This window comes from Aethina tumida, chromosome 1 (assembly GCF_024364675.1).
Source record: "Aethina tumida isolate Nest 87 chromosome 1, icAetTumi1.1, whole genome shotgun sequence".
Classification (NCBI taxonomy): Eukaryota; Metazoa; Arthropoda; class Insecta; order Coleoptera; family Nitidulidae; genus Aethina; species Aethina tumida.
The window spans coordinates 57,096,498-57,111,661 of NC_065435.1; the positions used below are offsets into that span (position 1 = coordinate 57,096,498).

General features: G+C 28.1%; 1 protein-coding gene across 2 annotated transcripts; it reads left to right on the top strand.

The window, feature by feature from the left end:
* Positions 1–7,029: 7,029 nt before the first annotated feature.
* LOC109597444 (uncharacterized) lies at positions 7,030–14,928 on the top strand. 2 transcript variants are annotated; one of them, XM_020013129.2, is made up of 4 exons: positions 7,030–7,436; positions 12,567–12,800; positions 13,343–13,625; positions 14,317–14,928. In XM_020013129.2, the coding sequence occupies exons 1-4, from the start codon at positions 7,232–7,234 to the stop codon at positions 14,465–14,467; spliced, it is 873 nt and encodes a 290-aa protein (XP_019868688.2). In that variant the 5' UTR covers positions 7,030–7,231; the 3' UTR covers positions 14,468–14,928. The 2 variants fall into 2 exon arrangements, with proteins under 2 accessions (XP_019868688.2, XP_019868689.2); XM_020013130.2 differs by having other exon boundaries at positions 14,320–14,928.
* Positions 14,929–15,164: the final 236 nt, after the last annotated feature.

A 15,164-nucleotide genomic window follows, 5' to 3' on the forward strand; every position in this document is an offset into this window, starting at 1 on the left:
AATTTCATTGAAACTGTGTAAAGAAAGCGGGTTTAAAATGGACATAAAATTGCTTAATTTTGGCCAATATTACCTGCTACTGTTACTGATTTTCACTTTTTTTTCCTAATGATTGCACATCCACAATTATTAAAACAAAAGTGGAACTGAACGTGAACATTAACGAACGAAATAAGACGTGTTTATTATTGCTGCGCCAATTTACGATTTTACTTAATTCGTCTCGGAATAAACGTACGAAAACAAAACAAAAAAAATTAGAATAATGTAGGCTCAGCGTAGAGTATGGTTGTTTGGGCGGTGATCAATTTAATGGAACACCAGTCGCTAATATGTAGAAAATTTTGAATTCATTGACATAGTTTTCAAAGACATTATTATTAAATTTTATGTAAATTTTTTTCATTATGTCATTTTTATGTATTAAGGCGTTTATTTTATTTAAATGAGCCTTTAGGATATTAATATTCGGCATACTTACCGTAAATACACGCCTATTAATTGATTATTTTATATTGTTTTTACAATATTTAAGTGTTCAGTTAATATTGTTTTATGACAAATTACCAAGACTCAACTAGTAAACATAATTCGTTATTTAAAACCATGTAGATGTTTATTATTTGTTTTATATAGCTGAGACCTCATTGCGTTAATAAATTTTAATGAATTATTAATTTTATGTGAATTGTTCGTTTGTACATTGTAATTAAAATTATTAAAAGCTACTTTTTCTAAAACTAAACCGTAATAATAATAAAATATTTAAATAATATTTTAAATGTTCTGTTTAAATACACAGTAGTATATTAAAGAAGTTATAAATACGTCCGTAATCAGATGACAAATATCTTCTTTCTGTTTTGCGGAAATAACTTTCCAAACACATGGCAGTGTGTACCGAATCTCGTTTTTATTTGAGGTGTTTGCTTACTCTTTCTCGGGTGTTTTTATTTGTAATTATCGGTGAAAGGTTTATAAGTGACAGAAAAATATGATGTATGGCGCCAGATTTTTTCATATATACGTTGGTTTGTTGTATAACAAATTTAATGTTTGTTTCATTTATTTATTATTGCCAGTTTTATATTATATATACAGTAGTCGCCTAAAATACAGTAAAAATATGATCTGTACTAATTAAATGCCAGTACCTAAAATGTTTATTGTTTTTTCTGTTATTGTTGCATTTGCTGTGAGTTAGTCACTTTAATTTTATTCTTCAAACAATTGAGTACTTTTTTATTTTTCAGTGCACAAAATTATAGGCATTTTTTACTTTATGGTCTTTTATTGCTCTCTGTAAATTTAAATCAAGTATTTATTAACGGTCTTTTGCTTATTATAATTATTTAATCATTAATCAAAGTGAAATTGTAAAAAAATTATGCTTCAGCGTTACCAAGATCGAGAAAAACAAGAAGAGATGGCTAAGTCGATCGTTTCTCGTATTATTAAGAAACCGACTGGTAACTATGAGAAAATTTGTCCGAGTTTAAAAAAACTTAAATTGGATAATTCGATGTCAAAAAAAAAACAAACCTTATCTTAACTAAAATTAGACCCAGCCTGAAAGAAATGGGACATGCAGAAATTAGTTGGATTCGTTTGATCCCAAATTTAATTTTGACTTGCTTAGGATAATATTCACTGAATAAGACACATAAATCATTAAAAAATAGATTAAATAGATATAATTAACTTATTGATTTTAGAAAAATATTACACCTATTACAGAATAATAATTGATTAAAAAGTTAATCAAAAATCTTATAACTTAAATTATCAGAAGCTGATAATGGGTCGGACCCTTTCTTTGATTAAGACACTCATTGACGAGTCGTGGCATCGATCTAATAAGATTATCGACATTTTCTTGTGGTACCTTATCCCACATGAACTGAATCTGACCTCTCAGTCCATTAAGAGGCCATGGAGAGTGCTCTAAATTCCTTAAGCGTCGCCCCTTCATGTCACATACATGTCCGATTGGGGAAAGATCTGAAGATTTGGTTGGCCAAGGTACTAAATTCACATGGGAGGCTTATAGAAAGTTTAATGTATTCCTGGCAATATGTGGATGGGCATTATCTTGCTGAAAAATTAGTTAAAGATACCTTTTTATGTAGAAATGAAGATAAGGCTCCAAAACCTCATCCACATACCATAAGCAATAGCACCCCATACCATTAAACCCATAGTGTTATGAACATGACTCTCCACATCAAAGGCCAAAAGACCTTATATGGAGGTAAATAGATCGAATACCAATTGGCCTACCTTCATCAGCAAAAAATTAATCTGTACTCATCCGCGTTCTGGCTCTGTGGTAGCTCTAGGTCTTCCGGAACCTCTTGCTCTGCCTCTTCTGCCCTCTTCACTTCATGACTGTCAATATCTTTTTACAATACTTACATTTCTGTTCAAACGCCGTGCTATTTCTCAAAAAAAAAAAAATTCTGCTTCATCCTGGCCCACTATTCTATCTCTATCAATCTCGTTCAATTGGTTAAAATTATTTCTTCTTCGTACTCTAGGCATGTTAAACATTTAGTATAAATTACTAAATAAAATAAATTGTGACAAAAACTAAGTAAATACTTGTTTGAAATACTTAAACATACTTAAAAAAAAGAAAGAAAAGAAAAAAGAAAAATATATCTAATATATTGTAAAATAAAAATATAATAGTTTTTATAATACAATATAAAACTGCAATAGTAAATTAATACTATTTTAACAGTTTAGTTTAATTAGACAATGAAAATTAATTTACTTATTTATTTCTTATTTTAAATATACGTAATGTTAATAAAAATTGTAAAAAACATATAAATTATAGATTTTTTATAATACATACTTCTGCCTCATTTTCTATTTGAAGAAAATATGTAGGTATAAATATTAGAAACAAATCTCGTTATTTATGTAAATTTTAGAAAATTTAAATATAAATATTCTTTTATATTCTGGAGAATATTATGAGTCACAAGTTAAATCAGTTGACACAGAAAAATTTGAAACAAGCATCATTCTTCTTTGTACCTACATATTTTCTGCACTGACGAATTTTATTAATTGAATTGATTAGATGCACGAGTGCACACTATTGTGGGAGCTATAATTTTTTTATTATAAAAATAGACATCAGACAACGCTTAATCAGATATTTGTCCAATTTTGAACACAAGCTTCGGATCATTATCATGCATAACAATCCATGTAACTAATAAATTATCGTTAGCAAATGGTTCAATTAGATCTCGCATGTTATTTCTATACATGAAAGGGACAATTTTATTAAGAATTTTCTGTAATGGTATCTTACCATGCCAAGAAAAGGAAATCAAACAATAATATTTCCTCTACAGTGTTTCAAAGATGCATTTAAGGTCCAAACTTTTATTTGAAAGACAACTGTTTACAATCTAATCCTATTATATTGAACTAGGATTCATCATCCCAAAGTACTCAATTAATTCATTTTATTTAAATCAATTATTCAATTATTTCATTTTCTTATTTGCTTAGAAGACAAAAGAGGTTTTGTTTAGTGATTCTTCCAATTTGTCCGTCTGTCTATAGAAGGATTTGTTTTTTCGTTAGAACGTTTTTTATTGTATTTTCAATTGAGTAAATATAAATTCATACTATTAAGAGTATTGTTAATTAGTGCCACAAAACGCAAATATAATTAAATGTGCTATTTCTGTGGTGAATCAAATCAAACTAAATCATTTTATAAAAAAAAATAATTGGTACAAGAATTGGAAAGAACTAATATTTCCTCAAACCAACGTATAGTTATTTAAAATGAATCATAAATTTTAATTTTTCATAATATATATTTCTTTCCAAATTTCTAAATGAAATATATATATGTAGGTATAAATATTAGAAATAAAACTTATTAATTATGCAAATTTTAGAAAATTTCAATTTAAATTCTTCTGTTTACATTCTGAAGAATTTTGTGAGTCACAAATTAAATCATTTGACACAGAAAATTTTAAACAAGTAGCTTTGTTGATTGCACCTACATTTTTTCCCGTACATTATAACATTATTAATTAAACTGACAAGACGCACGAGTGCTCACAATTATGGAATGTACAATTTTCTTAGTATAAATACAGACATAAAACTAATGTTTATTATTTATTAAAGAGTTTGCTAAAAATTGGTTGTTATAAAATATTATTTCAATAAAAACAGTTTTTTATCGAAAAGTGGCTTTTGTTTAACTGTTACCTAAAGAAAACAAATATTTGTTTTCAAAACAAATTACAAATTCTTCATAAATAATAAGAAAATATTTTGTGTTTACAAATAATTTTTATTTTAATATTTTCAAATTCATCCCTTGGTGAAACAAACGGAATAAGAGGTATGCCATGTTTAATCGCAAGTAAAATAAAACATCAACATAGACAAAAAAATATAAGTTTTAAATCAGGTCATTCATATAAATGTGTACACGACTGTAATATGCAGCGATTGTAAATATTGGAAATGCTGCCTAAAATTAAAATTTCCACTGACCTTAGGCATCGTATTGTTAGGAAGATCGACAAACCGATATTGTTCGTCGTTTCCAAACCGAATAAATTCAATCGACTTGGGCAATACTCGAACGACGTGAAGAAAAACAGGTTCAATCGAAAACGAACTAAAATCAGGACGTCCCAAACGAATGAATAATAAATACGACAGCTGAAACTGATATGTTCCGACAAACCTTACCTTACTCGTCGTCAAACCAGTTATAAGCCGAATTAGAAACTTTGGGAGTTTTCGGTGTCTGTTATAGTACAATGAGAAGGTGGTCAGCGGAAGAAACATTGTTTGCACGAAGACCCGCTAAAAAACTCTTACTTTCATAGAAAAATCGCCTAGCCCGATTAGTACTTGCACGGCAACACGTTCACTAGATCAAACACGATGGGAATACGGTTTGTTGGTGTGATGAATCAAAATTTTGTTTGTTTAATTCCGATGGTACATAATGCGTACGATGTCCGCGGGGCACACTATCAAATCATAAATATACTCAACCTACAGTTACATACGGTGGAAAATCTCTTTTTTAATTACTAAATAAGACTATTTTTCAAAAAATATTTAAGTATCAGTTTTAAAATGGAACAAATTCTACTCAGCTTAGACGCAATATGTCAGGTTATTTTATAAAATAAAAAATTAAATTAATAAAACATTACTATTACTATTATTATTTAATTTATTTTATTTATTGTTTTACTCATTTTTGTTCAGTATAATTTGTTTGTTAAATGTGCTTACAGAATATTATCATAATTTAATTCTTTATTTCTAACATTTATCAGCTATGACTTTTTGTCTAATATTATTATTATTCAGATATGTACAAAATCGCTACTACTTGTATCACAAAAATTATTAATTCTATACACTCAATTTTTCACTTGTTAAAAATAAAATATTTTAAATTTAATTTTTCAATATTCATTAATATTATTTTTATATTATTGTTGTAATTCATATAATTTACTAAAAATAAAATATAAATATATAAAAAATAGTAAATAAATAAATATTGTATTTTAAATTTTAAAAAATATATTATTATTAATATTGTTATTTTTCTTACAACAACAATTCATTTTTTTTTGTTTATTTTTTTTTTTAATTTTAAGGAATATTACGATACATTTATTTTGTTAAATGTTATATTCATGTATTTCTAAATATTAACAATAAATTCTATTGTTATTTAGATTTTTTATAAAATAATTATTTATATATATTTATAATTTTTATATTATGTTAATAATTTTATTAAAAGAAAAAACTCTTTTTTAACTATTAAAATTAAAATGATTTAAATTTAAAAAAAATATATATTAATATTATTTTTGATTAAATTTTTTATTATATATTATTTTATTTTTTTTTTTAATTTTTGAATATTTCAAAATGATTGAAGATATTAAAAATTTTATCTTAACTGAATGCTTATTTCTAAATTTAAACAATAAATTTTAGATAATTTATATCAAAAAACAATTAAAAATAAAATGTTTTGGAAAATTTAAAAAATAATTAAATTAATATTATTATTTCTGATAGAACAATTTTTTTTCAATTTTTGAATAATTGAAATTATTTGAAAATATTGAAAAATAAAAAATACATGTTTATATGTTTTTTTTTTTAATTATAAAGAATATTACAATATATTTATTTTGTTAGATGTACAATATTATCATAATTTAATGTATATTTTTAAATTTTAATATTAAATTTTTGTCCAATATTGTTCTTCAGAATGTTTTAAATAAAAAAATATATTATTATTAATGTTTAAATAAAATTACATTTTTTAAATATTTTTAATTAACTGAATTTGACATTTTCTTAATTGTAAAGATATTATTCCTAAATTTAACAATAAATTTTTATCATATATTGTTATTCAAATTATTTACAAAATAACTGCTACTTCTATTATAGTATATAAATAATAATAATAAAAGTAATTTTTTAATTACAATATTATGATTAATACTAAAATGTTAATTATTAAAACTAACATGTTTTAAATTAAATCAATATTATTAATATTATTGCTTGTGACAAATAAAAAATATAATAAAATATGCAAATAATTTCATTAAAAAAGATCATACTTTTAATTGTTAAAAATTAAAAAAAGAATATTTGCAAAAGAACTGCTACTTTTTTTATAGCAGCATATATATAATGCAAATAATTTAATTAAAAAAGCTCATATTTTAATAGTTAAAAAATTAAAAAAATATTAATATTTTTTATAAAACAAAATTTTATTTTTTTAATTTTTAAATATTTGAAATTATCTGAAAAATAAAAAATAACAATTAAAAAATTAAAACAATAATTTGATGCTTTTGATTGTTAACCGTGCGAGAACTGTATCAGCAGTGAAACAACGACGGCCGATTACCAGACAAGCTGTTCCACATTCGACAAAGTGAACCACCAGCATGGGCTGCGATGATCTCTCTTGAGTATAAATGCTTCTCCTCTTCGTAAATGGCCTTCAGATATGCTTCGAAGTTCAAGGTGATAGGCACGTTGTTCTTCCTGGTGTACCGAACGGACAATATTTCCGTGTGTTCGTCTTTCGGCTAACCAATTATTTTTTTTTAATTTTGTGGTTTTGTGCACCTTGCGACTTTATTTTTTTTTTTGGGGTTCAAAATAAAACAAAATGGATTACAAACTGGTCGTTTGCGTCGTACTGGCTGGAATCGCTGTGGTCGGTTGTGAGCAAGTGAAGGAAAATGTGACGCAGGAAAATGCACGCACAAAGGTCACGTTAAGGGACTTCATACCGTGTGCTGTGAAGTACGATGTTTCGTGTCTGTTCGATAAGGCGGACGATTATCTGGCGGATCGACGACAGGAACTTTTAGGTATGTTTTGTTATTAATTTTTTGAAAAAAATATTGTGTAAAGTAAATTTGAAAAATACCTTTGAAATTATCTTAAAGCACATTCAAAAATATTAAAAGATATTAAATAAACTTCGTTTTATAATACTATTAAAATTTATATTTTTGACTTAATGTTTATAAAAAATACAAACAAATACAAATAAACATTAAATCTTTCTTGTGGTCTTTATATTTTTTTACCATAAAATTTGTTTTTATAATACATAAAGATATTTGATATATTTAAAAACTAGATTTGGAAAATTTAAGATAAAAAATATATATTATTATCGAGAATTTATTAAATTATACTCCAAAACTTCGTTTACATTTACACCATCTCAATAACAATAAATAAATAACTTTTAAATGATATTTAGACTGGGCCATTTAAAAACAGATTATGAAATTTTTTGTGATTCTATTTTTTATGTAAAATTTTTAACTTTTTCAATATTTACAATAAAATAAAAGTTAACATTTAATTGTTGTTAAGAGCCAAACATAAAAGACGTAATGATTGTTTTTCCTTCCTTATCGGCACGAAATTCTTTCATTCATTTTCTTTTGACAATAATTGACAAAGTGTCGTTAAATGTGCTTTATGACATGGGTGGTCACTATGTGGGACACACGTGATAATTTTATTGAAGGTATTTAAATTTACACCAAAGTAACACATTATGGGATATTTAATTTGCATATGGTAAAAGAACTTATTTAAATTTGACTGCCTAATAAATATGTAGTAGGATTTTTTTGGAATTAAAGTAAATATTTGAGAAAATGATTCATAGCCATTAAGTTAAGATTGTTTAACTGGACGTTGACTAAGGCACGTTAAAATAAATTATTACTATAATTATTAAAATGTCCAAATATGCTGAGTAATCTTAAGAAACATATTTTTATGGACGAGGCACTTAATATTTTCTTGTTTTCACAATGGGATAACAAAATGCAAATCATGAATGGCTGCATGACTGCATGAATACATATTTTAATTGACGCAATTAATGGATTTTGTAATTGGTTGCACTGACATAACGAGAAAGACAGATATTCTAACTGTACGGTCTTTGAATTTCACTAAACGTTCGTAAAGAAATGACTACAGGAGAAAATTATGATAACGGGGCATTACATAAGGATATCAGTTGCATACCCATAGATATATTTCATTAAAATTGTAGATAATTCTGACAGAAATGTCCATTAATCGGATAAAATTTATATAATTACGTCGGTGTACGCAATGAAAATTTTCTAATGTTGCTGCACAAAAACAATAAAACGAATGAAAATTATTTACTGTTAAGAAAGTAACTAAATTGCAGCCAAACCCATACATTTTATGGCCCTAGTGTTCATCGTACAAAATTGAAAATTCAGGTGTGAAATGATAATTTTATTTTTTAATTAATTTTTACCTTGCTGTATGATTAATTACTAAATATTTTGTAATTCATCTTTATTATTAAAAACAAGTTGCAAATTTTATAAACTCATAAAGAAGATTAGCAGTACAATTAGATGCTTTGGTTATAATATTATTGTACTAACTTTCACACTTGAAAAATAATAATGTTGAGAGAAATTATCTTATTGTACTAGATATTTGTTAATATAACTATCATCCTGTACCTACTAAACAATTTTCATCATTCTCATCTAGTAATATTTGAAATCACCCAATTATAAAATGAATTGCATTCACATTAAACCAATGAGATTTCAATTTGAGAGAGATTAAGGTCAAAAATAGTCAACAATAAAAATAAATAAATAGATAAATAAAAAGTTGTTTTCTAACAACATTAAATGAATTTTCTGTTTAAAATAAATGATAGGGATCCTTTTTAATTAAAATTAGTTCATAAAAGACATGCATTGATTCTTTCTTTAAATTTATGTTGTGTGACTGATGGTCACAACAGCGAAGAATAAATAAATACATTATCCTCTGTAATAATGGCCAATACTGGACTCACGTTGGTTTACATAAACTCATTTCTATTATGTGCGTATTTAAATAATCCAGACATAAGAGTACTGTTATGCAAACAGTTTTTATTAATGCTAATTAAGGTATGTTACTTCTGAGCTCTTCTTGCCGGTGGACACTAATTTATTCTTTAAACAGTCATTAACGACGAACTCATGAACCGCTCGTACCATTCAGCGGAGGCAAATTTTATAAAAATGTGACAAATAACGAAATATTAAGATAAGAAATGCTTAGCACACATTTCTTTTAGACAAACACCACATGGTTCTTCGGACGTTCGCTTTTCAACTTGTGCCAGTTTCCACCGGTGCGACATCCCAAGACCTGAATATTTTCGAATCGATTACATATGGGAACCTGGAGATACCGCCGAATTTATGCGACCTCCGCGTAATTAACAGAGAGAACCGGAAAAAAAAAAACATACACGAAAAGAAAAGAATAATAATTCAAAATGTGGTCACGATCGTCCTCAATAACAAATGGTGATTTAGCGCCTGTTAATTCGATGGAAAAAAACCTGGTTCCTCCAAAATTTCAAAACAACAACTAAATTGATGAGATAAATCGGTCGTACTGCGACAAAGTACTTAAATTTCCCAAAAACTGTACCACCAGGCACAGGTCGAAGACAAATTTCCATTTCTGATACAGATGTTAATGTATAAATTCCATTTCCTGCCGTCCAATCCATAAATAAACGAGCATAAGAAATCGAATTACGTACCTACTGATTATTTTCACTCGTCGCACCGCATTGCATAGTAATTGAGCAACACCAAAAAGACAATATAGTACAGACTTTCTTTTTAATGTGTATCGGACACTTACACTGGAAAATCTTGTTCTGGCCGTGCCACTTTTAATATTAAAACGGAAAGTGATCCAATAATTACAATGGTACGAATGGTTTCCGTAGACCTACAAATCAACATTAATTAAATGTAACAGTAATTAACGGACCAATAAAATGCAAATCATCTGTGCTTTACCCCGATTAAATGACAGTAACAATAACACATGGTGTTTTCCTAGTGTTGGTGACTTAGTTTATGGGTATAGGTGTGGAGAGGAAATGTGCAGTTTTGTGTGCATCCTCATATAATTGTTGTCCGAATCAGAACGTAACGATTATGTTGGTAGGAATTTTCATTTTAAATATCTGGTTAATTACCGGGAATGATTATACGTCTAAAAGCTTATTAACAATAATAGTTATGCGTATAACAATTATTATAATTACATGCACAATTCGCACGTATTTAATGATCAGAATTACACGGGCTGATGGTGAGTGAGCCACCGACAACGTCAATTTTTATCCAGACTCTTAAGATCTAACAGAATCACAGTTTCTAGATTCGTCACAACCTCGGACCGACATACTTTGCGTGTTCTCGGAACTCGATGAATTTTTGTTTAATTACGTTGGGGTATTTATTCTCTCAAGTATTCAAAACCTGTCCAACGTGACTCTTCTTCGTCCACTTTATTGCGAGATTAATTAGTCACTTGAGCATTATCGTCCATTGATGATCTCTCAAGATTTCCACTGACACCGCTAAAGTTTACATAGAGGTAAAAAATTTCATAAATTTTAAACAAAACTGTAAATTACTTTATATAAACACAACTAGTGCTAATTAAAATATTAAATTTCGTTTAGAAATATTAAATTGATGTTAATACAAATTACAATAATAAATAAAACATAATGTGATATTACTTATACTAATTGTCAAATAACACTTCTCTTTCAATTCTTAAAAATAATATACAGTATTAAAATAAAAAGTGCAAATTACATGAACTTGGTAATAAATTATGAGAGAACTAGCAGTAAAAAATGAATAAAAACAACAACACAACCATTAATTATGAAAGGAAAACTTTATGACCACAGTATAGAGCTTTACATGTTATCTGGGTTGCCTATCCTTATGATAAATTCAAATAAAAATTAAAATAATAGTCTTTACTAGTAATTTCATTATTAACTATGACTATTTTTAAGAATTAATACGTAGCGAATACACATTTATAATAGCTTAATATTATTATAAATACTTTTTAAATAAAAATTAAAATAAGATAACTTAAAAATGAATTAAAATCTAGAACACATATAATTAGTAAAATGAATTTTAAATTATAATAAATTAAGTCAAAACACTTTTACGAAAAAAATATTTAGCTATAAATTAAATATATATATAAACTGTATATTAGCTTCGTAAAGATAAAAGCGACATAAGCTTTTTGGGTTAATTAAGATAAAATTATTTATCTTCATCAGAAAAGTACCAGTTGACCAGAAGTAGGCTAAAATATCGTACGAACACGTCGTTTAATTATCGCAATACCAAAACCTGATACAGAATTCGGTTTCCGTATCGGGAAAAGTATTCCGTGACGTCATTTAGCACCTTCCAGCGGAAGACACACTCGATCCGCATTGGAAACCGGTCCCCGTTTGCCATTTTTAATTGAGCCACCGACAAGATATCAGAAAATTGTACTATGCCTCGACCATCTGGGAAATATATCATGTCGTACATGCATTTCATTGACGTTACGGTTATAGTAAACCAACATTAAATTACAATTCAATAAAAACATCCAACGACTTAATCTCATGATCAAAACGTTATTTCTACATTTTTCGCAGTAAAACCAAGTGAAAGAAATACGACACAAACGCGTCGTTTCTTCCTGTACGAAAAAAAAAATGCAAGAACCGTCTGTCAGCCATTGCGTTTTATACATTCAAAAAACGTGGGGCGACGATGAGTAAGTAACTCAGACGGGTGCGATTTCCATTCACGGTACGTCCAGTAACTGTTTTATGTCTATAGCGGTCGAAAAATATGTAACTCGAATGCCATCACAAATTCACAAGTGGCACATCCGTGGATTGGATTTTTAAAAACCCGAGCCGAAATTAATGTGAGAACCTCGAATTTTGGGAGTGGGTGCTGTTCTCTTTTAAATAAATCAATGTCAATGATTGTACAAATTTTAATTAAGTACCGAGTCATCTTTACCCACTTTGAATACCGATTGTACAAATGGTAATTTTTTTTTTGTTTTGTAAATTCCAGCTCAAGCTGATGCTGAGGTCATTACGTCTGGGCGTGCCGACAAAAGTCAGATGCCTTCCGTTTTGGCCGACACCATTTCCAAAATGCTGGAAGAGCTGACCGGCATGTTGAAGGATGGTCTCAGCAATCTTTTCCCAAGCGCCAAAGAAGCCGGCGACGATGATGAAGTAGAAGAAACTGAGGTCGATGAAAATGATGAGGAAAAAGAAACCAAAAAGGGACGCGCCATGGAAGGTAAATTAAAAAGACATCTAACGAAAGTGTTTGGTAAAATTCACTTTTTAGTCAAGTTTTAATAGTTTCTATTGTCCTAAATCAAAATCTGGTATGACAACTCGTACATTTAATGCTTCAAAGTAATTAATTACATGATTAGCATTTTATAAATTCCTTTTAAATTTTTTTCAGAATAAAGTGCAATTTTATGTTAATCTAGTAGATACGAAAGCTAACTAGGTACATTTAAACACTAAAGTCAATATTTGAAGATAATAATAAGGTTAACAACAGTATTAAACCTAAAAATGTTTGACACTGACCACATCTCAGTTTCTGTTTTACCGTTAATCAAAGAAGAGAAACCAAATGCGTTCGGTGTTCGTTAATTTATTTACATAATTAATCATCTTGTTAACCCAATTTTTGTATTGACGTATTGTTTATGAAGCAAAAAACAAATTATAAAACTTTCCTTAATTGAATCAAATATTTATAAATATACTAAAAAATGTCTGATGCATATAAATTGACTAAGACCATTTACAAAACATTTATAGAGGGCAGAAAGAAGGAGAAAAAGAAGAAGATTAAGAAACTCATTTCCGTGATCAAATTCTTGGTACTTGGCGGTGCCTTAAAAGCCGTAATTGGTACATTGTTGAAGCTCTTCCATGCTCACCTGCAAGTGAAATTCCTGTTGATCGCTTTGGCCGGATTATTATTGAACGCCGCCAGATTCTGGATCGACCTGAAAAAGGGACATTCACCACAAAAAGTTATCTACTACGAACATGCCCAACATCAACATCATTACGAAGGAGAGGATGACTGGGGACACAGGTACAAGCATCGATATCATGCTGTCAAACATCACCACTGAACTGTTTCTCACTAATCATTATTTCTGCGTAAATTAAAAATAATTTCTTTGTTGTTTTTCCCTGTTTTTAATGCCTAACTCTCTGTACATTGTACTAATACCTAATTTATTTATTTATTAATTATTTTTATTTAAATTTGTTTAGTTAGTGGAAAATAGAATGCCAAAAATTTGTTTTGAGGCCAAATAATTCGCCAAAGATTTTGAATCTGGTTGTAAAATGCACAAAAAATTTTTGCACCAATTACTTTGTAAGTCATCAAGAAAAAATAATAATAAAAGAAAAATAATTAATATTTCTTCTCACTTCTCCTTAATTTCTAACCTTCATCCTACCTTAGTTATTGCTTACTACTAACACTGAATTTCCATTTTCATATTTATAACGTATTGACCCAACTGAATTATTAACACAGTACTAAAAGTTGAAGCTGCATAATTTTACATTAAGGTTAAGCTACTGTCAGAATATATCTTCATTATCGGTTTAATTAAGTTAAACCTCCAACAGTGTTCATCTTTAATTTGTATATTTTAACAAACTAAATGGGTACTTACCAATCGATCTAACAATGTGAAGGTATGTTAAATTTTGATATAATTCATAAAAACGCTACTATGGCAACTATATATTTTGGTCATAATTTTCAGCAGTGGTCCTGAGGGAGGTTACTGGGGCCGTGCCTACGATGAAGAGGACGAGAAAAAGACTGCCCAGGATTTGGCTTACGCCAATCAAAGACCAGTCGGAACTGAATACTCCAAAGTGGACAACAAACCCAACTTCTCTTGGCTCGGTTGACCGAAAAAACGTCAATATCTATAATTAATTTATTTTTAAACTTTAAGTATAATTTATTTAGTTACTTTTAGATACGTTAGGCTATCGCACTTTAATCGTTAAGTCCGTGCCAAACGCAAGCACTACTATAGATTATTTATTTATATTTATTTAATTAAATTATTTATTTATTTCTTCTGTTGCGCTTGATGCGAGGAACATATTTCATCACTTTGTTCGGGGTTTTGAATTCACGATCCTATCCTGTCGCTTTACGTTTCTTCGCTAGCTATAGCATGTTCCTCGGCTGCTTTCCCTAGTTTCTAAAATAACAATCTCAGGTAGATCATTGTAAATTTTATTACAATTGGGAAACGTGTAATATGTAAATTTTGTTCGTTTTGAGTCACTAGTCATACAGTTCAAGCAGATTCGTTTATCCGTTCGGTCAATCGGAGTGAAGATAAACGATAATATCGTCAAGATATTTTTGTATTGTTTTATTCATAATAAAATTTATGTGTTACTGTAATTGTTTATTTATTTATTCGGTCCTAACATAAATAAAAATGAAGTCACAATATTTTAAATATTCAAAGGATGCCTCCAAGGGTAATGATTGAGGATTTTGAAGACCTATTGAATTGTTGAATTGTTGAAAAAAATAATAATTTTCCATTAAAATACGATTAAAATTATCATGGACATAAGTATGGAA